The 26193-nt window shown below is 36.4% G+C and overlaps 1 protein-coding gene across 1 annotated transcript in view; it reads left to right on the forward strand.

Moving 5' to 3' along the window:
- Positions 1-26193, forward strand: part of pns (DENN domain containing pinstripe) — a 228216-nt gene that overhangs the window by 67005 nt on the left and 135018 nt on the right. Inside the window, exons 2-6 of the mRNA XM_089094997.1 lie at positions 6659-6797; positions 11579-11688; positions 15717-15887; positions 18095-18330; positions 25806-25943. Of these exons, the coding sequence (XP_088951123.1) occupies positions 6713-6797; positions 11579-11688; positions 15717-15887; positions 18095-18330; positions 25806-25943 (740 nt within the window). The 5' untranslated portion in view covers positions 6659-6712. The remainder of the gene's footprint in view (positions 1-6658; positions 6798-11578; positions 11689-15716; positions 15888-18094; positions 18331-25805; positions 25944-26193) is intronic.

The following is a 26193-nucleotide window of genomic DNA, read 5'->3' on the forward strand; positions in this document are numbered from 1 at the left end:
ATCAAAGAAAAGCCGTGTCAAGTCAACTTCACCCCCACCACCACCAACCACTAGTATAAAAACGGGTAGTGAACGTTACACTACGTGTTTACGTTCAAAATGGTTGAAGTTCTGAAACGTGTTTATGAAAATATTGGTGAAGTGGGAAGTTTATTTCCCCCACCACTCTTTTCAAAGTCACTGGTGTTCACACTAACAGTGTACAAGACGATCTACAAAATGAAACAAGCTACATACTGCAGAGAAATCATAGGCCTCGTGCTAATCACTATCGAAAAACTAAAGCCTTTTCCCCCCAACATATAATGCAAGCAGATCTCTTACCTCTAGATGAGATTCAAATGCGTCACAATACACCGTACAAGTACATTCTACTTGCAATCAGGGTTTTAGTCACTATGCATATGCCATTCCATTGCGGTCAAAGAGAGGTGTTGAAGTTGCTCAGGCTATAGAAAGTATACTCGAACAGGATGTGTATAAGAAAATTCAAACGGATCGCGGTAGTGAATTTGTTAATCCCCATGTTGAAAAAGTGCTAATGCAAAATATAATATACTGCTCTATCATAGTCATAGTCCTATAAAGGCTGCATTGGCCGAACGATTGATAAGAAGTATTCGACTTTTAATTTCAAGATATTGTACATTGAAAAATACACCTGCTTTTATTCATGATTTAGATAAAAATCATGTTGATTTATAATCAACAACCTCATCGATCATTGTCCAACTCTTCCCCAACGGAAGTTCATCATTCTGATTCTGATACAATTGATACTTTTCTTAAACAATATTCCAATGAAACGATTGTGAAGAAGAAAAAATTCAATGTAGGTGATACTGTTCGAATTAATAGAACGACTAATGTTTTTGAAAAGGTCAATTACTTGTGGTCCACTGAACTTTTTAAAATGGTAAAAATCCTAGACACCAAGCCCTTAACTTATCGTATGCGAGATACCAAAGATGAAGAGATTCTCGGTGGCTTTTATAACTCTAAACTACAAAAAGTTAAAAATAATAGTGAAATCCATCAAATTAAAAATATATTAAAGATTTGTACTCGCAGGGGTAAGAAACAGTTACTTGTTCGGTGGCTAGGATACAACTCTGATTTTGATTCTTGGATCGGTGTTGAACATATTGATAATGCCCCATGATTTTTATGTAAGATTTATGTCCAACGTCTCCGATCCTCTCTACAATGACTTGAATAAAACTAGTGATTTTTTGACGAAACTCTCCCCCGCCATCAAATTGGACGATGGAAAGTATGAAGTGACTCTTGTCGACTGCATTCTCAAAAATACCTATGGTATCTTGAGAAAGAATGGTTTGCATGTGATAAAGGTTATACAATTCGGTTGGTCACTCTTTGTCAAGTATGAATGGGCTGAAGCATTTAAATAAAGAGACTATCCAGATGGTACACTGAGATATAAAGAATATGGTGCTATGACAGATTTGTGTTGTCTAATCAATAGAAAAATCTTTTATCGTAGTAAAGTTATATTCCATTTTAATTATTCAATGGAACACGATAGGATTTACATTACCTCACCTCTTGACACTGAAATGATTCATCTAAATGATAATCTTCGAGATGTTCATGGCTTTAAACAGAATATGATCAATGGGAAAAACGCAGGCACTGTTAACGGGATGGATCAGGTTATATTTGCTGATTATCCACCTGGTCTCGCCTCGGACTCTTGCATATTTCTTTATGAATCCTTTGTGGAAACCTCGAGAGTTGGTAATTCAAATGTCCCCCTCCTACGTGTTCTTGAACGAAAAACAACCCATGAACATGTTCATCACTATAATATAAAGCATCTTCAGTATGTTCTTGTAAACACTTCGTATCTGGAACTCTATCAGTTAACACTAAGAAGGGAATTGGGTGATCCTCTAGCAATAACAAAAGGTTTAGCTGTGACTACATGTCATTTTCGACCCTTTGTCGTCACTGCCTAAAATGAACAATAGCCATTTGTCTGTCCTGATATCAATTGCTATGTTGGTGCTCTTAGTCCACGTCAAATAGGTCATAGATTGTACTATTACAAGGGGCGTACTACAATGTCTGGCTATGGTCTTGGTAGCTGGTTTGCTAGGCTATTTCGTTCTGCACTTCCCCTTGCCAGAAAATATCTTGTACCTGCGGCTTCAAATTTTGCTGGCTCAACATTACAAGGCTGGGGGTTAAGTAAAAATTTCAAGCAAGATGTCAAAAAAGATATCCGATCTTTCGCAACAGCCGTCAGTGAGTAATTAAAATCTTAGAAAAATGGAACGAGATTAAAAAGGATGCGTGGGCATCATTCACTCATCAGTCTCTACCCAAGTGGGACGCGAAAGTCATCAACAAGGACTTTGAAGAATAAAAGGAAGAAGACCAATAAGAAGCAGAAGAAAAAGATTTTTAGATCAAAGAAGGATTTCTTCTCTTAAGATGACCTATCTCCCCCACAAGGAATCACATCCATCAATCAGTTCGTCATTGAATCTGTTCAATGCTGAAAATGTTGATGTCAGTGTCAAATATGGCTAATATGTACAAACTCATCATCAACAACCCTTCTCGAAAAACTTGCAGTTTCAGATATTTTCCTATGAGGACTATGTCTTGGACTGGTCATCAACTTTTATAGATTTGAACGTCGCAGTAAATAAAAAGATGACACAACCCCAACTGCTGCCGATGCTCTGTCTAATGAAAATTATATCCTGCACAACATGTTGAAACAAATTAATGTATTTATTAATGGAGCATAGGTGAGCACTAGCAATAATTTATCCAACTATGCAAGCTGCATACAATTTATGATGCTGACACCAAAGGCATATAAGGAGTTGAGAGGACAGTCAATGGGCTATGAATATCGATCAGGTGTTGATAATGACGGTGAGTTAACTACTACAGTGATCCAGGAGTATAATTTAGTCGGAAAATTAAATCATGAGATATTCAATATATCCCAATGGTTACCCCCTAATGTCAAGATTGACATAAAGTGGCAACTAGCTCAATCGAATTTCATTTTGAGAAAAACGCTTCCTGCAGCACCCGATGCAAATGTCATTATCACTTCGGCAATTCTTCATGTTTGAAAACAACAGGTTATGAGTTCTGTTGCATTGGCAGTGGAAAAGCTAAGAGCCAATTGCAACAACATTAAGCTTCTTGTCCCCCATACGGTCACCAATAAACGTCAAATTGCCTCTGGATCTCGTAGTTATACCAATTCATCATTTATCAATGGAGAAATACCATCAAAACTTGCTTTGTCCTTTGCGAAGAGTGCTAGTGTCGTTGGATCCTAGACTACATCCCCCAATCATTTTAATTTTTTTTTTGTCTATCTAACCTTGTCTGCAAAGTGAATAGTATTCCACTGTATCCTCTATCATTTGATAAAAAATCCTACAGAACTCTATATGAGTTGACCATGCAATCCCCATATCATGATTCCCAACTATTTGAAAATGGAATAACCGATTCAATGTTTTCAAAAAATCATGGTGTAATTGTTTTGGACCTGTCTGGTTCCCAGGATATGAGCATAGTACGAACGGGCAATGTACGTTTAGAGTGCACATTTGCCGATGCTTTGCCTGAGAGTATCACGCTAATATCATTGAGTCAATTTGAAACCTATTGGGAAATCACACCCGACGGCACTGTTCTACTAGACCTAGTACCATGAACACAAACCAAATAATCAGCGTATTTAATATGGATCCATACATGTCTCAGTACAAGTCCTATTGCATGCCATCGGACTTCATTGAAAAAATTCCCAGTGTTAACAACACCTTAATCGTTGTTAATAACAGTCCATCGACTTTTTAGACGGGTCATTGGCTATGCATCTTTCAAACAGAGAAGAATGTCGAATTTTTTGATCCTCTTGGTCTATCATATAAATTCTACACTCCACACGTCAACAGCTTTATTGAGAGCAGCGGGAAAACTATTATTCAAAATCAAAGGAGTGTAAAGGATTTAACGACTAAGACATGCGGCTTTCATGCACTACTCTTTTTTATGTTCAGATGCCGTGGTCATACCTAAAAGTAGTTTCTAAATATTTACATTGACTTTCCACTATTGAACGAATTCCTAAGGGAAAATATACTTTCAAATGTGTTTAATATTGATTTTAGTTCCCTACGAATAAAATGTCCTGAAAATGTATGTGAAATTGTTTATTAATATAAATAATGTATATAAATGAAAAAACAACTTTTCTACTCTTTAGATTTCATCTACTACTACGTATAGCTATTTGTCAAGAACGACTAATGCAGGTAGATTATCTGAATTCACGGTATACTGATCCTGGTGTTCTACTATTTCAGGGTTACATTTTCTGTACTAGAGTGTAAATTCCCACTTGTCAGGTTCTGTTTCACTGTTAATTATACTGTTTATGATTAAATTATAAAACTCGCGTGTTTCAAAGTGTCTGTTCTAATTAATTCCTTATGGAGTTTCCTAAAGTGGTGAATAACAATCCGTAACAGTCAAATAAAAATCAGTTGGTTTATATTCATAGTAGCAATTGTTTTCACAACGATGACATAGAAACCAAATTCTTTAGTTGTTCCAACGGTCGAATCTTAGACCTGGCTTCTCCTTCCGAAACTATCTAAAGCCATAACGATACCAATCTCTTAGCAATAAACTAAAATCAGTAAAATCAATAGGATTCTTTCCAATTATACCAGGATATGTATTCTCCCACTGATTACATTTATCATAGTGGCAATTCGAGCATAGGTGCCCTCTAGGATGAGAGTCACACATCCCTTCAAGACAGGAATTACAACCTTTAATTTGTACAGCATATCCTCTATGCAATTTGCACGGGTTGCATAATCTACACTTTTCATCATACTCATCAATCATTGAACAATTCTCACATGATGACCTGCTGCCCAGTGTATACATGCATAGTGGAAATGTATGGAACATTTTTTCATTGTGTTGACACTCTCACCGCCAAAATGAAACTGAGCTACTATCAAGAAATTGAGTGGGATAGAGAGAGAGAGGAGTAAATCCGCCTTGAACAGTATTTTCCTCATGAAAAAAGTCTTAAATTTCTAAGCTAGCTTGGGTGTCTAAAAGCAAATCCACAATATCATTTTATCTTGTCATGATTAATATGTCAATGAATTGTGTAAACGCCTTTGGACCACGACGTAAAAGCTTCATGCAATAGTCTAATGACCGAGAATCAGTTTTGATTATATCAACAAGCATTCCCTGAGAAAATATCTTCCTTTGAATGGATAACTTTAGAAAATCATCATCTAGAATCAAACGTTTTTCCATAAACTCAAGATTCCCCATGATTCGCTCTTTCGCAAATCTATCCATTTTTTAGAGTCCTAACTCTCTCACAACCAACTTCAGACTAACCATGATTCTTTCTCTACTCTAAAAAATATATACGCTAGCCTACTATAGAAAGAAAAATATCTTCGATTTAGAAACAATTTTATTGAGTATAATTACAACAATAATAATCACTGATTCAATTTATTTTCCTCAATCTATTCATATGCACAATGTTCAGTTTCGCTGCAAAGCATAGTTGCTCCTCCAATTTAAATTTGCTCAATGATATCACACATCTAGCATACAGATCATCCCATTAAAGACTTAGTCTACATTCTCGTGTAATTTCCACTGCCACATTTGGTACTCTTACCCTTTTATCGTTGCTACTACCTGCTGCACCATCAAGCTCCAATAGTGTAAATTTAACATTCATTTTCTTTACTAATAACGTCTCAAATAACTATTCTCTCTGAATTCAATTCTCTTACTAATATGAACTACAATGAAACTCACTCCTTATATTTGAATCCAATTACTAATCAAGTTACCGTATATGGTGTAGCCTCCGCTCTCTCTGATTGTTCCCAAAAAAATGGGTGTTGCCTCATAAACCCGTCTGGTAACCCATGTATCGGTCGTAGTAATAGGTGACTGACCGTGGTAAGCCAATGTACCGGTTAAACTGCACTGTATAGTCATGCCTCAGGCGTAGGATTGATATTCCCTATGGCCTTACTACTGATATTTTGCGTGACTGTGTAATTTTAATTTCATATGATATTTTTTTCAATCCTGTCTAATATTCGCGCCTCCCCATAGACTAGTCCGTGCCTTCCTAGGAAGGCGCGCCTCCCAGTTTAGAAAGCTCTTGAGTTACACCGTGGTTCAGTTGCTTGTGGTTCAGTTACACGCACACCATTTCGTTTGTGAGAAGATCCTGACTGGAGTTGAAAATACAGAGTTTTCTTTATCAGAATCAAGTATAATATATGGAATATCACAAAGGCAAATAATAGTATTTTATCAAACTTTTCAGATTGTGTTAAAAAAAATATGTTACTTTTTTCTGTGTTCCATTTGCTTGAGCATGATTAATGCTACTGGGCTGAATGTGCCAAATTATAAATTGTAAGAATTGCTTTGTTTATTTTCATAATTTTTAGATTTTCCTACTGAAATTTCCCTGTGCTACTGCATACAAATACAATTCTGTCTTCTTTCTTTTGAGTTTTCCTTATTAATTTTGTCTCAAGAGGACAGCAATCGGTAATTTGGCTCGTTCTCATCAGGTTATTGGTTTCAGGTTTCTACTGGTTAATTTGGCCTCTACCAATAGCTAAGTTTTCAAAAGTACAAAATGAGTTCTTATCAAAGGCTCTATGATGCATTCCTTATATGTAGCCTGGATGCTTCCCTTGGTCTTGAAGAGAACCACCTAATGCGTAAGTATTGCATCTTTTTCATCTCAGACATAACAACCATCTGCAGTTCACTGGTAACAGGATCATGGTTGCACCAGTAGCTGTGGCCTAGTAAAGGGCAAGCCGAAGCCCATAGTAATCAAAATTTTAAGAGTATGTTTTCTAAGAAACCGTCTGATGAAAAACATTTGGGTCAAATAGGACCAAAATTCCAGTGAGTAAAAATTTTGTATTGCCAATCGATCGAAAATTAAGTAAAAGCTGCATTGAGAATCCCCCTTTCCTCTACCCAGTGTCCCAGTGTCCTCCCCTCAAAATCTGAAGTTTCTTCTGTGGTTTTTTACATGACTTTTGTAATGGGGGGGGGGGGGTATAAGATTATAGAGGTCCACGAAGAGAAAGGCAAGAAACAAGTATTCTGTTCGATTCACTGTTTGGTGATGTACCTAAACAGAACAATTATTTTTTTTCCTGACAATTAACAGTTAAATCTGAAAAAAAATGTTTTTGATTAAATGAATTTAAACATTCTTATGTAAAGCTGAAATTAAAGGGTCTTACTGTTTGAATATACCTGTTTGCTATGGAATTAGACAGGGAGGGGTGTTATCTTCATAGGTTTCAGTGTATTGTTGTCTATCTGACTTCCAAGCATGTTTTCTACTTGGTTTACTGGGATTTCGAACGTATCTTAACGTATCTGAGATTCCAATCAAGCATCAGCATGCAACTTGGGGGCCAGGAAAAGAAGTCACGTGACCTTTGTGACAGAAAATGGGGGCAGAGAATAAACGTTAGGGTGGATTGCTAGAAAAAAATTACAAAGAACTACATTCAGAGATCTGAGATTCCAGTCAAGCATCGGCATGCAACTCGGGTGCCAGGGAAAGAGATCACGTGACCTTAGTGACAGAAAATGGGGCCAGAGAGTAAACGTTAGGGTGAATTGCTAGAAAAAAATACAAAGAACTACATCCAGAGATCTGAGATTCCAGTCAAGCATCGGCATGCAACTCAGGTGCTAGGGAAAGAGATCACGTGACTTTAGTGACAGAAAATGAGGGCAGAGTATAAACCTTAGGGTGGATCGGTAGGAAAAAATTAAAAAGAACTACATCCAGAGATATGAGATTCCAGTCAAGCATCGGCATGCAACTCGGGTGCCAGGGAAAGAGATCACGTGACCTTATTGACAGAAAATGGGGGCAGAGAATAAACGTTAGGGTGGATCGCTAGAAAAATAAATACAAAGAACTACATCCAGAGATATGAGATTCCAGTCAAGCATCGGCATGCAATTCGGGTGCTAGGGAAAGAGATCATGTGACCTTAATGACAGAAAATTAGGGCAGAGAATAAACGTTAGGGTGTATCGCTAGTAAAAAAATTACAAAGAACTACATCCAGAGATCTGAGATTCCAGTCAAGCATTGGCATGCAACTCGGGTGCTAGGAAAAGTGATCACGTGACCTTAGTGACAGAAAATGAGGGCAGAGAAAAAACGTTAGGGTGAATCGCTAGGTAAAAAATACAAAGAACTTCATCCAGAGATCTGAGATTCCAGTCAAGCATCGGCATGCAACTCGGGTGCTAGGGAAAGAGATCACGTGACCTTAGTGACAGAAAATGAGGGCACAAAATAAACGTTAGGGTGGATCGCTAGAAAAAAAATACAAAGAACTACATCCAGAGATCTGAGATTCCAGTCAAGCATCGGCATGCAACTTGGGTGCCAGGGAAAGAGATCACGTCACCTTAGTGACAGAAAATGGGGGCAGAGAATAAACGTTACGGTGGATCGCTAGAAAAAAAAATACAAAGAACTTCATCCAGAGATCTGAGATTCCAGTCAAGCATCGGCATGCAACTCGGGTGCTAGGGAAAGAGATCACGTGACTTAGTGACAGAAAATGAGGGCACCGAATAAACGTTAGGGTGGATCGCTAGGAAAAAAATTACGAAGTACTACATCCAGAGATCTGAGATTCCAGTAAAGCATCGGCATGCAACTCGGGTGCTAGGGAAAGAGATCACGTGACCTTAGTGACAGAAAATGAGGGCAGAGAAAAAACGTTAGGGTGGATCGCTAGGAAAAAATACAAGGAACTACATCCAGAGATCTGAGATTCCAGTCAAGCCTCGGCATGCAACTCGGGTGCTAGGATAAGAGATCACATGACCTTAGTGACAGAAAATGAGGGCAGAGAATAAACGTTAGTATGGATTGCTAGAAAAAAAAATTACAAAGAACTACATCCAGATATCTGAGATTCCAGTCAAGCATCGGCGTGCAACTCGGGTGCCAGGGAAAGAGATCTTGTGACCTTAGTGACAGAAAAGGGGGGAAAAGAATAAACGTTAGGGTGGATTGCTAGAAAAAAAAATACAAAGAACTACATCCAGAGATCTGAGATTCCAGTCAAGCATCGACAATTTTGCATAAACTGAAACAATATTTTTTGCTCGTTTTAAAGTTTCAATTCCGCTCTTTACTTCCATGAGATAACTTGTTTTTTTGGAAATTAACAAAACAGATTTCAGTTTTGTTTTGATATCCAGTTTTTGAATCTTAGAAGTTTTAGAAGTTTTTTTGGGTTTGGGTAAGGGGTGGAGGCAGTTCCACTCTTATTTGTGGTAATTTAGGTTAGTTTTAAGTTTAAGCCGAGCATTCATTTTAATTTCTGGTCATTCATTCATAGTAATCAATCATTCATTCATAATAATCTGTCTTCGTTTTAGATTTGACTTATTTATTACTTAATTTTGGCCTGTTTTAGGTTTTAATATCATTCCTTACTATTTGTTAAAAAAGTTATGGAAAATTATTCACAAAAATTAATTAATTGAAAATCTAACGTCTCAAATAGTCTTGGAACCTGTTTTAGGAAGATTTCCGCTTTGAGTGATTAAAGAGTACAGAGTGAGAGTCTTAAGCCGTGTCCCATCTTTCCATCCCAGATTTCCCATCCTAAAACAATAAGTTGAACAACAGGGAAATTTTTATACAAAAATGAAAGGCAGTGTGGTCTTCGTCGCTATTTCCCATCCAATCTTCCCCATCCCAAATTTGCACAGAATCTCTGCAGCAGATACGCTTGAGAGTGGTTATGAATGATAAAATCTTCGCAAAAATAATTATGATCTTGAAAACCATGACACATTAATTACATGTTTCAAAACAGTGCTTTATTTCCACCAAAGCTGGTGTTTAAGGGTTTCTGAGTTTATTGGCTACATATCTGAGCCTAGCGTTGGGATTTTGAAGCAAAATCAAAACACTTTAAATAGGTATTTCCTAAATAGTGCTGATTCCTGACGTTGTTGGTTGCGATTCTTAGGCTGGTTTTAAACTCGGTTAAAATCGGTTTCGTTAAGAGATTTTCAATCTGCACGGCTGGAGGGCTTTAAGTGGGACTATTGAGCCTTTGTCTCCCCATACCTCTGCTCAGCTCAACACATACTAACATATTCTACCTCTTTTAGAGAGATGAGTCATTATCTCTCTATCATACAGGATATTTTAGGAAATGGTCCCGAAAGAGGGACGTTAATATTTAAAAGTCGTTAAGATTAGCCTACATTTTGGCTATCGTAAATGAAAACACAAAAAGTGCACTTTTCCCAGACGGGATTGGATTTTCACTATAGTTTTGTACGTAAGAATTCTGAGCCTGCTGATTATAAATCTGAGATTATTTTACAATATAGTTGTCAAAAAACAAAAGATGTCAAGAACGTGATTCACAAATTGTGGACATTCTACACCTTGCTCAAAATCAGAATGAAGCAAGTTATTTCTATCTTGGCTATTGGTGCGTCCAAAGTGGGGCTTTTGGGCTAATCCCTTTCCAGTAGTCTCTCCCTACCCCGAATTTTGGTTACATACGTATATTTTACCTGATTAAGTCCATGAAATTTCAGTGATTGTTTAGTAAAGTGTCCAAAATTATCAAATGTTAATCTTTTAAAATTATTAAGACGACAGTTGAATATTCCAAGTGAACGTTTCACAATTGAGGTTTGTTTTCACCCAAAATCGGTATTTCAGGGTTTTTAAGCGTGTTGATTACAAATATGAGGTAAATTTGTCAGTATTGAAAGTCTAAAATTAAAATACATTAAGTGCATACATCATAACTAGTGTTTCATTTTCATCAAATTTGCTATCCGAGGGTTTCGAAGGTTGTACTAATCTTGAGCTAATTTAACTATGTATATGTGCTGAATCAAAACATAGTTCGTACGTATTTCATAGATAACGTCAATAACTGCAGGGAATCGTTCAGGGCCATGCAAATTAAACTTTGTGGATAAGTACATCCTTAAAAACAGTCTAGGGTATTATTTTTTTTCTGCGTTTATTTACACAATTTTTTGGGTTCAATGGCAAACGACAAGCATGCAACAGAGCATGCTGTGTTTTGCCCAATAGACGCTCAATATCAAAGGTTCACAGTTGCAGCAGCAATTCACGGGGACTTGGCACACAGTCTTTTGGCTAGTTGATTGAAAACATTAAGAAAGGCTAGTGGTTTCATCGAATAGCTGAAGAACAATAGTACCTGATACGTGCCATTTTTCTTAATATTATTTATTTTGAGAGACAAACTTTGTAAAATTAATTGTTGAAATGGTCTGTCAAAAGTACGTCATGATAACATGGAAAGGAAATGAAAAAAAATGGGATTGCCTTGTGGCGATGCTGAACAGGACTGAAAATTCCAATTTAGCGATGAGAATACTTGGATCTCTTTTGTGTGACCTTGATATAATGTACTTACTTATCTGTGATATATTTTAGGGGACTACAATTCAAAATGTACTCCATTGCATCAATATTACAAGTCAAATGTCCTGGCGTGCTTCCCGGGAAACTCTGTGACATCTTTAAACAAAGAAGCTGTCAACATGGTAAGCGTAGGAGCTAAATTATGAAACGTTTTTTTAGTTCTTTATTAGTTGATATATTAGCGGTTTTTTTTTTTGCTTTGTTTGAAATCAGATTGTTATTAATAATGCTTGATTGAGGTTTGATTTCAACGCGTTTTACTTTAGAAATGGTATTTGGCGATTCGTTGCTTGTGAAAAGTGAATACAGACATTGTCCAGTTACTTTGAGTGTGTTGATTCTATAATGATAAATAGCCATTTCATCAAGCCGTTAATATTCGAGGACTCAGCAATTTTTTTGTAATCTGCCATAAAACTATACCATTAAATAAATTTCTATTAATTCTATCCTCCGTAGAAAGTATCCAGCTCTACTACCATCGGTACTACCATCACGACTTCCTCTATGACTACTGGTTCTACGGCAACTATTCATAGTTGTGGTAGTACATCTACTGCGACTACTTCAAGTTATGGTGACACTCATACAACGACTACTGCTGCTACTGTTACAAATACCACTAATAATCCTACTCCTACCTTGGATTCCTATCTTGAATACTGCCACTAGGGCTACTACTATAGCGAATACTACAACAATGCCTATCGCTTCGATTGATTTTAAAAGTAAAATTTTATTTTGAAAACGAATTTATGGGAATTTCAAAAAAGAGCCTAAACCTCTTGAAGATGGTGTCGAATCGAAATGAAAAATATACCTTTTAAATCATCATTGTTGAAAACCCAATAAAGGAAACTTACAGCCTCCTACCTTGAACATATGTGCTTTTCAAAATTCTACTTGATAACGCCATCATAATGCGCCTCAAAAAGTGCAATTCGGGTGCTATTTATGAGTGGAAAGGATGGGAAGAATAAAAAGAGTACCATCATAATTTCTATGGTCGAAAACAGTAAACCTTAGGCTTACAATCCCCTATTTTGGATACTCCCCTTCCCAGCCCCCTTGATATTTTTCATAAATCATCTGCTGACTAACAGAACCAGACTAGTTCTAGTGGCTAGGTTAATTCTAGGCTTGGTTAATTATAAACTGAAAAAAAACAAACGACGCAACAAAACATAATTAGAAGCCGAAAAATCTTCAGTGGCCTGCAGAAAATAAAAAACAAAATTCATTAAGCACTAAATAATCTTACCTGCCATGAAACCAATGAATTTTACTACGCGACTTTAACTCTCTAGAAAGCTAAAAAAAGCTTTGTTTTCAGTAAAGCGCTAGTTTTTCAGAATTCTGAATATATAGGGAAATATCTACAGCTAGTTTATTTGAAACAGTTTTTTTTTTCCAAAATATGATGCATAAACTTTGAAGCAGTAATTTTGTTCGTTTTGAATTTAAACGTTGCTCTTTACCTTCATCAGAAAAACTCTTTCATTTTTAAATTCGTGGTTATCACTACTGTAATTAAGGCTACTGCTGCTGCTCCTAGTATTAAAAATAATTAAACTCTTTCCATAGAATAAATGGACTAAAAACACATCGAAAATTTAAAATTTCCTCAACCAAAAGTAAAGATCGTCAGTAAAACTTTAGGAAGAGTACAAATTAGCTCATAAACAAACAAAAACTGCTACGAATATAGAAATCAAACATAAAACAAACAGAAGTTACAATGAATAATGGAGTCAAAATGAACAAGATACGTAATTGTCACAAATGAACATTAGTTTGCCGACTCACTTCCCTAAAGGCTACAGAGTAATTTCTGTTTAATGAAAACACTCGATCCCAGAAGTAGACTGAAATAAGTCCATCCGTAATTCGGGTCATAGGTAGGAGGAAGGGGGGCTCCTGGTATCTTTTCATTTTCAAACCAGAAGGTGCTGTCAAATCTCAACAAATTTGCTACTGTTTCTTTACTCTCCCCCCCCCCCCCTTTACCTTATGTTTAACTAATACTTAACCGACAAAATCATAAAGGCAAAAAATTTAGCCAGTTCATGAAAAAATGCCTTTCAAATTTCACCTTTAAGGGATTGCGAAAATAAGTTGTCTTTTTATCGCATTGACCTGCTGCTAGAGAACTCGTTCTTGAAGTCCTGGGGGGAAAGTCTAATATTAGCATAGAAATGTTGAGTGGGATTGGTGTAGGTGGCAGGCCTTCTCATATACATGATGATTATGTTCTTTTTAATGCTACTCTTTACTTTTATTTTAGGAAACCGTCTTTCTAATATAATTACTTTTCGTTTATTACACTGTAACTAGGATGCTCTGGGTAGCTCACCTCCAGAAACGTAGTTTTTGCATGTTTCAAGCTTTTTTGACTTTTAATCTCACTTCATGTTTTTCTACAAAGGGACCTCAGGTCTATGTTCTTGTAAATCGTAAACAGGGAACTAGAATTTGCAATTCCTGTTCAAAAGAGCCCTAATATTTTAAGATCATCAGTTTGATATGAGTAATCCTCTTAATCTAAGTTTTAGGGTGATATAGGGAGATGATAGACTCCTTCAATCCTGCAGGACTAAGTCTGCTCTTAATGTTTAGCTCAAAATATTACTATAAGCTCCCATTTTTACTTGAATTTATCTGTTGATTGGGCTTAGAATATGTTTTTTTTTCGTTTGCAAATATGTTTTTTTTTTTTATTTGCAAAAAAATGGTAAGGTCCTTGGGATCAAAAAATTGTCCCGGATAAAACATTCCTTCGATACGAGCTATAACAAGTCATAACTTTCTCACCTTCTTAATGCAATTCACTGACCAACTGTATCGTTTGAAATAAGTTATTTTCTTAAGCAGGGTCGTTTTTCTGAAACATCTCTTTAAAAGACTAAAATAGTCTTGACTAAAATAGTCGTAAGATTTTGACTTCAACAAAAGTCTGTCTTTCTTTGAAGGCAGACTTTCTGTCTATCTATGAATCTTATTACATAAAATTAGTAAACTTTCATAAATTTAGACCCTTGCCCCTTAGGCGGCATGGGACTTGCTTCATTTCGAGACTACAACCTCTCTGGTAGAAATGGTAACTTTTAAATTTTGACCCAACTCTATGTTTGGTTGTGATGGGCAGAGGGGATGATTGATGGCGTGAGATGGGCCCTACTTTCCTTCCAATATTTTTGACTTTTTAGGAGGGGAGTAAAACTGGTGATATCCGTTATGAGAATGCTCTTTTGTTTCTACAAGATCCGCCTCGATGGGACTGGCGAAAAAAAAACACGTGTCCATGACACAAAGCACACGGAATTTTGTATTTTTGTAGTTAGGGGTTTGCCAATTCTGTTAAGGGGACATTAGACATCCAAAACATGATGGTGCAATTTTTTGCAAGACCCACTCACTTTTTGGGGGATAAATATGGAGATTTTATGGAGATATTTCGACGTTTACATTTTTTCTAAGCGTCTATATTTTAGAGTTTTGATTGCGATTGGTATGCGTTGCTCTTGACTGGTAGTTCGTTAAGCTGTTATGTATGTACTTGAGTTGAGTTTTGATTTAATATGATATAACAAGACTGTTCGTATAAAATAAGTCTTTATGAAAAAAAATAAAAATCATTACGGTTGTATGTAGTGAGAGACAGGTGCAAATTATTCCTTAGAAAGGATTTAGGGACCCTTTTAACCGAATAAGTTGAGGGGAACTTGGGAAATGAAAGACATCTTCGCTGGATGCTTAAAACAAAAAATTACATATACTGGATTTTGGGGACATCCCTCGGGTTTCTAAAACCTTGATTACCAACAGAGGATTCTAATTTAACTATGTTGAAAAGGGGCTTTGATTTAAATGCCTATCCACAGGAAGTAACCTCCCTCCCCCTCCTAAACCGGGTCCAAAAACTTCTTCCTCCCCATTCACAGAACGTTTAGAAATGCTTGTTCTAACCTGCTCCTTTCATGTGCCATCTATGCTTTACTTAATTCTATTCCTATTGTCATTATATTTTTTCAATCAACCAATGTTGTCCGTGTGTATAGCATTTCCTTATGTTCTATTTTGTTTGTTTTTAGCATTCAGAATCGCTTTGAATTTTTAATTATACTAATTAAAAAAATGTATCTGCTTTTAGATGTGTATGCCACACGGCGTGCAATTAGCCACAGCCAAACGGGTCCCACCTCCTTCCTTTCACTCGTTTATCGTTACAAGAGAAGATGGATCTAAAATATATGGAAGTGCAGCGACCTTTTTTGAGTTGGTGACAGATCAAGCAGTTTTGGCAGCCCTCGTCGCACTTCAGGTAACTTTTTAGATAATTTCCTTGATGATTTGTATTATATGAAACTGTTCTTGGTACTTTGTCGAATTTGTGCAAGCTTTTAGTTGAACTATGCACATGGCTTTCGAATATGTGGCTTATAAAACTACTAGTGTCAGTATCACAGATAAAGGCATATAACACAGATATCCAACTGATATATCCTGCATTGTTAAAAAAGGGGTCAGGTATTAAGCGCACCTTGAAGCTTTTCTTAACGATTATGCTGTATGTGGAAAGACAGTGTTGCAATGTTTATTAAACAATCAATTTAACACGTGATCAGTTCATGCTTATTAAATAATATTGATTAAACCATCATAGTATTAAAACTGATAAGTAATCATAATCAAATTTACTATTATTATAAAAGCTATTTCTAATCATCTTGAATTTCTTTCGTAAATATCAGTTGTCCAGAACAAGGTTGTTTTAAGACGTAGCATGCATGTAATATTTTTGGAAGAATATAAAAACAGACGAACACAAGCATAAAATTTATCGGTTACCTGAGAAATTCCTCCGTTGGGCATCTGTAACGTATACCTTTTGCCTGTAGTCAGTACTTTTGGCGTTTCCATCTACCGCCTAATATTAACAACTTACAACACTACCCGATTAATATTCGCCTAAACAAAAAATACACATTGTGTGTTGTGTTTTTTACCCTCCCGTGCTTTTGTTCGTCCAATCCTTTTACTAGAAGTCTTTGAATATACAAACTTTATCTTTAAAGTCAAATTGACTATTCAACAACTATATATGATACCGTACCTGTCCTTTTTAGAGGTATGAATGACAAGCGGCAAAATTCTCAAATATATGCACGGGTAGCCTCACTGTCTTTTTGGTAGGAGTTTCGCTGCAATAGAATTTAACTTTATTTCTTAGTAAACCAGTTGACCACAAAGTATTAAAGGAACACTTGTTATCGATTGAAGTTGCTATCATGAAAAAGGTATTGGTAAATTTAAACATATAAATCTATTTAAATAATGGTTTGCTATTTACGGGATGACTAGTCCATTTACGGGTATTGCAATTAAATTTCACTTAAACTTGTTAGCGCTTAATTAACATACATTAACCTCCTGTAACCTATCTTTAACTTATCCTTTTTTTTAATCTTAAATAATGTATTCGCCGTGACGTGACTAAGTCCAAACCATGACAGACAATTTCACTTAAAAAAGAATGTGTAGCTAGATTCTTCAAAAAATTGATTATGACTTTAAGGCATTGGACCTTTTACACGTCATAGTGTATACATTCCTATATTTGCCTTCTAGCATTTTATACGTATATATTTTTTTACATTCACCAATCGCTTTTATATTATATTTTTTGCAGAATACTCTTGCATGGGAATTACGATAGTTATTCTAAAGTAACTCTTATAATATTACCGTTAAGATCCTGGTTGATAGCGCAGTTTCTTGGCATTAAAATTGTGCTTCCGGCTTACAGTGCAATAAAGAAATATGTCTCAATAAAAAAAATACTGAAATAAAGTGTACTTATCATCAAAAGATACTATATCTCTTTCAAGTTTTATTCGATTTTTCTTGGCATGATCAGTCGTCAAGAGCTCTAGTTCTGGAGAATCACCCTCCATTTGATTAGGCTGGATTGTCTGAACAATTCTTGTATTAAGTGGAAATACCTTGGTGGGTACTCGGTGCAAAAGAGAGACTAAAAAAAATAAATAAAAAAAAATATGTATGTCAAGAAAATAATGATTGGTTTGCATACTGTGAACGTATCCTAAGATAGTATAGGCTATCCATATTTGAGAAAGGTTATGACTTTTACTAATTACTTTTCACGCGCTGATCCTAATTACCAGTTACTTGTCACTAATCCTAAGTACTAATTAAATTTAAATGGTTTCAAATTTGAAACCGTTCATAGAACCGCTTGTAGATGACACTGGTTTCCAAAAAGCCTAAAATATTCGAAATTTATATATTTTATTAGTAATTTATAAAGTTTTATAATTTATTTTTTTTTGGTTTATAAAAAAAGAGTCAGTAGAGACTTTTTCTCTAATAAGACAGAATGAGGCTTTTTATCTCAAGAAGACTCATTAAAATCGTGTTTCCTTGGCCCATTGTCAGTTTTTTTTTTCCTAGCAAGCCTCTCGATATCAAAATAGTCTGTTGCAAGTTTCTATTAATTTTTTTTTTCAGAGCATACACGTCGCTGAGTTATCAAATTCAATAGTTCATCCAACTCAATCTTCCAATGCTGTTACAAAATCACTGCCCCGTCATTTGAAACTTGGTACAAAACTTACTCAATCAGAAATATCCAAAGGTTACTTGGATCCCTCAAAGGACAAGCTACTAGTCAGCAAATGTTTAGTATTGACAAGTGAATTACCTATTGTCTATGCTTCAAAGCGTATTCTCTTTGATTTATTAGCGTAAGTTTATATATTAGCTTATATTAGCGATTGTTGAGACTGATCATTGCTCGAGGAGTGATCTCTAAAGTTTTGTCTGATTGCCAAACAATGGGTTCACACAGCTGGGCCATTTCCGACACGAAACTGCTCGCTCGTAACTGATTTAGCCAAAAGCCACTCATTTAAACAAATTAGCATCTTGTAAATGTTAAACGCAAAGGGCAAATACAGAAGCTTATAATGTAGTGTAAAGTTAAAAGATGTGTGTGTTTACAAGAAATTAGGGTGTGACTTTATATTGGATGATCTACGAAAAAAAGGGATAAGCAACCTAAAACTCGAGCTTCTTGTTTTAGTCCAGGACTTTTAGGGTTTGACCCGGACAAAATTGCAATATAAACAAAAATGGTACCAAAATGATCAGAAAAAAATTCTGTACAACATACTAAAAGTCCCCATAAATCCGAGTGAGGCGAGTACCCGAAAAACAGGGGAAAAGGGGGAAATGCGGGGGAAATTGGGAAAAATGCTGAACATGCCCAGAAAATAGTTCAAAGTGAGTTTTCTAGGGCTTTCCCATACTTTGATCACGAAACTGACATCTAAAATTCACTATAGAATAAAAGTACTCCGGAAACCTGGGGGAACCGGGGGAAGAGGGGAAAATATGTAAAAATACAGGTTAGGGATAGAAAGCACTTTGAAATATGTTTCCTGGGGTCTTTCTATCTGCTGATCCCGAAACTGACATCTAAAATGAAATAAAGAACATGAGCCCCACCATAACGGAGGAAAAGGGGGAAAGAGGGGAAGAAAAGGGACAATTGAATTCAGGGGTAGAAATCAGTTTGAAATGTGTTTTCTTGGGTTTTCCTATCTGCTGATCACGAAACTGACACCTAAAATGAAGGAAAGAAAACGAGAACCATGAAAACCGAACAAAACTGGAGGAAATAACGGAAAAGGGGAAGGGAAGCCTGACTCCTGAGCCAGCTGCTAATGGCTAATAAGTAGGCCTATGGACAAAATAACTCGCTTAAGTATCAAACTTTCACTTTCTTGAATCACAGAGATTTCTTACAACCATTTGAATTACTAAACATTAAGAAAACAACCGCTTGGCAGTGATCACAGTATAAAACTTCAGCTATTGTAGGTAAAATTTGTACTTTCGAAGGCCATATCATTGAATAAAAAACTAAAAAAAGAACTTCAGTAACTGTAGGTAAAATCTGCACTTTTTAAGGCAGTAGAGTTGACTTGAAAAACACAGCATTGATGTCACTAGTCGAGCTCCTCGTCTTCGACAATCTCGTTGTCCCTGTTCAAACAGTTGATACCCTGACAGTCTCCGCACGCGAACGTACACGCTAATCCATTTTTCTTGCAGCTGCATCGCGAGTTCTCGCAGCCTGTCTTACAGTTGCATCTCACGACACTCAAAAGAGTCTGAGGTGCGGGCAACAAATCGGTCATCACAGGTGAGTATTTATGGTCTCTGAGGACCCAACCCCAGTCATCCGGGTCGAGGTCAGCTGGTTCCCCTTTCCAACGGGATACCTGGAGGCGCACTCGCTGGGAGTGAAATGAAGCTGCAGCTTCGGTTGGCGGAAGCCTTTCAGGCTTAACAAACGCCTTAGTATTTGACGAAGAAACTTTTTCCAAGAAAATTTGATGTCGCAGCTTAGTGAGATGTTCGATTGGTCGTGCTTTATAAAAGCTGAGGAGAAGATATTCACCCGCTTTCACAATTTCATCTTTAGACGATGATTCATCCAGAAACACTTCGCATTTTTTTCTGAACACTTCGCTCTTCTTCAAAAGAGGTAGCACAGCTTGCTTTCCAAGTCCGAAAACTCGTGAGGTCGTATCACATCCCAAGAGTGCGTGCCCTACCAGAAGTAGTCTGGATACTTCTCCCATTTTTTTTTTAACTTCGTTGAGGCACCAGAACCGTGTTATCGCTTCTTTTACGTTCGTTGACGATTCGATGTAAAGTGTTTTTGCATTAGGCGGGAGGTGATACAAGAGTAGAATCAGAAGGTCAGTGTTGTTGCCAAGAACTATTGTTTCAGAGTTTTCTGCTTTCGTTGCGGCAGTCTTTACGATTAGATAGTCAGCATCGTCCTTCGCATGGACGACTTCAAATCCTTTGGCTCTGAGTTTTTCACCGATGTAGCTTATAATTCGCTGTTTGTTCTGAGAGTTGCTTCCCTTACACCTTCCCTTACACCGTCGGTTGAAAAAAAATCTCGTCGTACCTTGATTTATCCTGCTACCATGTCACATGTGTAAGCATCCACGCAGACTGGGGACTATTGGATCCGCTAGATGTCATTCCGTCAGGATAGGTTTTGTCGTCGGCACTGGAACTCCGCGGTGACTAGTCTACCTTGCTTCTCTTACGGAATGTCGAATTAGAACAGGATTATGTTGACGAACCCACGCGCTTGTTGATAACGGCGAAGAATACGGAATAAAATAATTTCAGTATCTTTCCGTATTTCTTTCTCGAGTTTTTTTTTGCCTTTTCCGAACCTATGGGGTAGCCGAACCTCTATATATCTCCTGTATTAACATTTTTAAACATTTCCACCTTCTTTCTACCCCTACCCTGTCTATTTCCCTTTTTCCCCTCCCTCCCCCCCTCCCCATTCCCCCGTTTTATGTTAATCAATTTTTTTATATCTCTTTAGTTCTCAATTTTGTAATCACAAGATAGGAATACCCCAGAAAATATCTTTCAAACCGCTTTCAACCCCTACCCTGTATTCTTCTCTTTTCTCCCCTCTTTCTCCTGTTCTCCCGTTTTCCGTAGTACTCTTTTTCTATACTGAATTTTAGATGTCAATTTCGTAATCAGCGTATGTGAAAACCTCAGAAAACTCACTTTAAACTATTTTCTGGGCATGTTCGGCATTTTTCCCATTTTCCCCCGCATTTCCCCCTTTTCCCCTGTTTTTCGGGTACTCGCCCCACTCGGATTTATGGGGACTTTTTGTATGTTGTACAGAATTTTTTTTCTGATCATTTTGGTACCATTTTCGTTTATATTGCAATTTTGTCCGGGTTCGACACTTTTTTGAGCTAAAAGTCCTGGACTATTTCTATAATAACAATAATTTATTTTTGCCCTCTTTCGATACATTGCAAAAATGCACTAGAGGAGTATAAACAAGGGGAAAAAACACAAATAATTAACGATTATACAGTAAAGTGACCGATAAGTCTAACGAAAATAGACAAACAAGTAGAAACTTAAATCAACACTAAAACACAGGACCTATCAGTCTACCCAACCGTATATAATAAATGGTTAAGTAGAAAGTCGGATATTTTCTTACATCGGTCTTCAAAACGAACCGATAATTCGGCCATCTTAACACATATATCGAAAACATGGTATTTTTTACTAATGTACGTGTTCCGAAACCACAAAGGGACACCAATAAAATACTTAGCATACAGGTGAAATTGGACCCTAATTTGCTTTTTATCAGTTATAGGAAACAGATTCCAAAACGGAAGAATAAAAACACATGCGGTGCAAACATGAAGTTGTAAAGCTTTCCTAACGTATATTTATCAAATTGCCCTTTAATTTTTGCCAACATACCATATGATTTGCGGAGTTCATTTTTTAGCTCCTTAATAACAAGATCACATGTTGCTCTTATCGAAGAACCAAAAGGGACGCCCAAATACTTTATAGAGTCGGATCTAGGAACAAAGATCGAGGATATTTTAAGGAACTCTGATTGCGCCCTCTCACATGGGTTTACAATCATAAACTCAGTATTCGACGGTTCAATAGCAAGGCAAATCTTAGATAGACTAACCCAAGGCCGTACCCAGGATTTTTTTTTCGGGGGAGGGAGGGGGGGTACACAAAAACATCAAAAAACTCATAAAAAATTTGTATATATCCATTTTTGTTACGTTTTTACGAATCAGACAAACATTTTGGGGGGAGGGGGTTCAAACCCACCTACCCCCCCCCTGACTACGGCCTTGGACTAACCTGAAGAGCCTCAACAGCTCTTTGCATTGAGGACAAGTTTTCAGTGGGAAGAAGTATGTCATCTCTATGCGACAGGTGACTAATATGAATATGACTATCAATAATATATTGTGGGATATTTCTTATCGCTGTTCCAAGTGCGTTGTTGAACTATAATGGGCTTAAGACTGAGCCTTGCTTTACCCCACAAACTAAACCGCTAGTACCACAATTTAATAAAGCAACTAATGATTGTGAATGTAAAATGGAGTCAAAGGCTTTAGATATGTCAACTGCGCATACGTACAGACTCCTTTTGATCATCTTATGTCGTTTAATTATACACAAAAACACCGAATGCGTATTTTGTGCTCCTAATCCTTTTCTGAAACCAAATTGATTGTCTCCAAAATCACACTTCACTCGCAGAAAAGGGTACATTAGTTTTTCCAGTAACTTTCTAAGAATAGGGCATATGGTTATAGGTCTATATGAATTGCATACCGTTGGGTCATTATTCTTTTTAGGGACACACGTGACTAGTCCTTCACATGGACTTATGTCTTAGGGACATTATGTCTTTGTCCCAACATTATGTCTTAGGGACATAATGTTGGGACAAAATCATCTGGAATAACAAAGCTAGATGTACGAACAGTACACGTCTACCGTACTGTAAATGCTCTACTTGCAGACCATCCACCCCAGGGGATTTCCCTATTTTCAGAAGACAAATATGATTAAATAACATAGAGGGTTTAATAGTAATGTAATCTTTATGACGATTCAGCTTTGACAATTGTTCCTGTAGTACGGCATCAAACTGTGTCAATTGGTGGTGGGTCGCCAACAAATATTGGCCAAAAGTGAGAATGCCATTCAGTGGTGGTAATATTATTGGACATAGTTGAAGTGGAATATGTAAGTTTATTAGCCTCTTTCCGCAAAAGCTGCGGATTATTCTGTATTAACTGTGAGAGTTTTTCAAATTGGCATTTTTTTTCGTGTCTTCACAACTTTCTTTAAAAAAAAATTTATTTAATTTTTAACTTTAAACTATTTTAATGCAGGTGGCATGAAATGGATTTGGAACTAAATCCACTCACCTGCAAACGCACAAATTGATGTACAGAGAATCCTAGGGAAAAAATGGGCAAAAAGAACATATCTTTTTGGACTTTTGTAACCTCCTCCTCGCTTACCTCCTCCGTCACATTGCCATAAGGGATTTTCTGGCACTAAAATTACAACGGTTGTTTCTTTATTTTAGATAATAGTCTCATCAGAAGATTTATTGACATATAATACTCCCTTCAGACATCCCTGGAAGATCAACCAAGACCCTTTCCTCAAAAACGTGAACTAATGTCCTAGCCATTCTGTAACTGGGAGTTGTTCTGGTATTAAAAAACGAGTTCCGTCGTTTATTTAAGATAAAAGACTCCCTAAAGAATTGAAAAAAATTAATAGTCTTGACACGTTGTGTCAAGTCATCTTATAGCTAAAAAAGCTAAGTAAACAGCATGAGGTCAAAACAAATATAACTAAAAGTATTGTCTAGAATGCCAGTATCTCAGTTTATTGTCAGGTTTTAGAAAACGTTTTTTTTTGTCCTGTTTTTTTCTGTTCTTCTACGGTTTCCCTTGTTCATTGTATAGAGTTCTGTCATTACAAATACCTAAAATGTTTTCAAATTTTAAAAACTGGTATGGGTGATTGAAATATCGTCAGCAGAATCAGAATTGCCGAAGGTTTTTTAAATTTTAGGATCTATAGAATTACCCTGCTCCATCAAACCCTCCCAAACTTTTTAATGGCTGTGAATATAAAATTTGTCTTACAAATACGGGGTGCTATTAATCCCACTACCTAGGCTATCATGTGCTTCGCGCATACCAGAATTTAGAAAATTTGACAGAGGTCTTACAGATACGAACAATTTCTAATATTGTATTTTTTCCTAGTTCTTTTTAGTTTTTTTCTTTAAGACCCGGGGCATAAGGTATAAGTTGTGCAGCCTGCATTACCCTTGAAGTCTCTACTTTGAGCGGGACGCTCGAGATCATATGGGGCGTTGAAGGATTGTGATTCACGGTCCTAAATTACACCTCCGATCATACATATCTTGGCAAATGCCAATCGCGTGACTGGGAGCCATCATGGCTTCCTTAGAAGCCTATTTTGGGCTCTTCATGCATTTCAAGTGAAAGAAACATCCCAAAATTTTAATCTGATTCCAGGGGGTTAAAGGGGTTCCCAGGGAAAAAAGGGTGTAGAAGGGGGGCGTCTATTAATCCCTCTTAGCCCTCAAAAAAGCCCAACAACTATCAATTCAGATCTAACTTTTATTTTCGAAAAAGAAACTCCAAAGTTTCTACGACCTTGGATTTAATGCCAAGAAGCTCGGAGAAAAGAAAAATACCATATAAGACACATTTCTTTTGCTTAGTAAAGGTAGTGTTTTTTTTTTTTTCAAACTAAGCAACCTTTAAGAGTAGAAAATAATTTATAAAAAGACATTGCATTTATTTAATGAGGACTAAACAGGAATATATAACAGGAATATAAACAGGAATATATAAACAGGAATGTTCAACATAAAGAGCACCTGCAAATGGCACCTTCAACAGAGGGATTTACAAATGTATTTGTTGAACACACTAAGAGTTGTAGGAATTCACTGCGTCAAAAGATTCTTTCAATAGGAATGATTGAAAAAGATATTAATATTTCAAGAGTTTTAACTGGATAGGGATCCGATGGTTTCAGGTCCATTGAAGACCAACAATTAGGCAGATTTTCTATCCCTATTGTTGAAATCCACCCCGAATTTTTAGTAAAAATTTTATTTTAAAAATTTGCACAAAGAAATGTGAAGAGCGACAAAAAAAAACAACTAAAATGTACAGAGATAAATTCGTGTGATAAGTTAAACTTAAACAAGCATGATTCGTTGTAAATGAATAATGAATACTAAAGCGAACATAAATTATAATGAACAATCAAGTCAAACTTAAAAATAACAGATATTGCTAAGAATAGATAATTAAAACCTAAAATTAATATAAATTTCCACAAATAAAAGTCGGACCACCGCTCTTTTTCAGTCCCAAGAATCAAGTGAAGCGTAGAACGAACATATATTATCACAAATCCTCTAAAGGCTAGAGACAGACTCTCCTTGGATCAAAGGTCAGAATCACTGAATCTATTAACTATTTTATTTAGTTAAATTTGACTATCATATCTGACATACTGCACTCATTGAGGTAGATAACAGAATGACACCCGAAAAAAAAAAATCATAAATATCAGCCTAAAAATAGGTGTTTTAATGTCCTTTTTGAGAAGAAACTTTGATTCTACCTTTACTCTCCCGAAGGGTCAGAATATTTGCGCATGTAATATTCTGTTATGTTTATATCCAATTTTTTTTTATATCTAATAACTGGCTTTGATGCCAGTTTGTCACTAATTTGTCTTTATTTTTCAGGTACACATCATCCAATGAAAAAATGCCGTTTTCAATTGAAAGTGTTATTTACAATTTCCTTTATCGTATTCCATTACCATTGCCTGGACAGACAGTGGCTTTTCGTACGTGTAAAGAAGAACCTGTCATTGTTACAAGGTTTGCTATCTCTCATTTAGTTTTTCCCAAATTTTAGTGAGCGTATCCTAATGGGTACCGAGTTAGCCAGAGATGCTTGCAAACATTGGTATTGGTCTAAGAACCAGGACGAGCATAACATCGAGCAGGCAGTTTTTTTTTTTCACGATTGTTTGATTCTAAGCATTGGTCACCGATTCTTTTTAATCTTTTTACCGATTCATTAAATACAACTAGTTCGTTCAATCCATGCCTCCTTTAAATGGTATTT

This window comes from Artemia sp. Qi Xiang Cuo, chromosome 9 (genome assembly GCF_049724085.1).
Source record: "Artemia sp. Qi Xiang Cuo chromosome 9, ASM4972408v1, whole genome shotgun sequence".
In the NCBI taxonomy this organism is placed as follows: Eukaryota; Metazoa; Arthropoda; class Branchiopoda; order Anostraca; family Artemiidae; genus Artemia; species Artemia sp. Qi Xiang Cuo.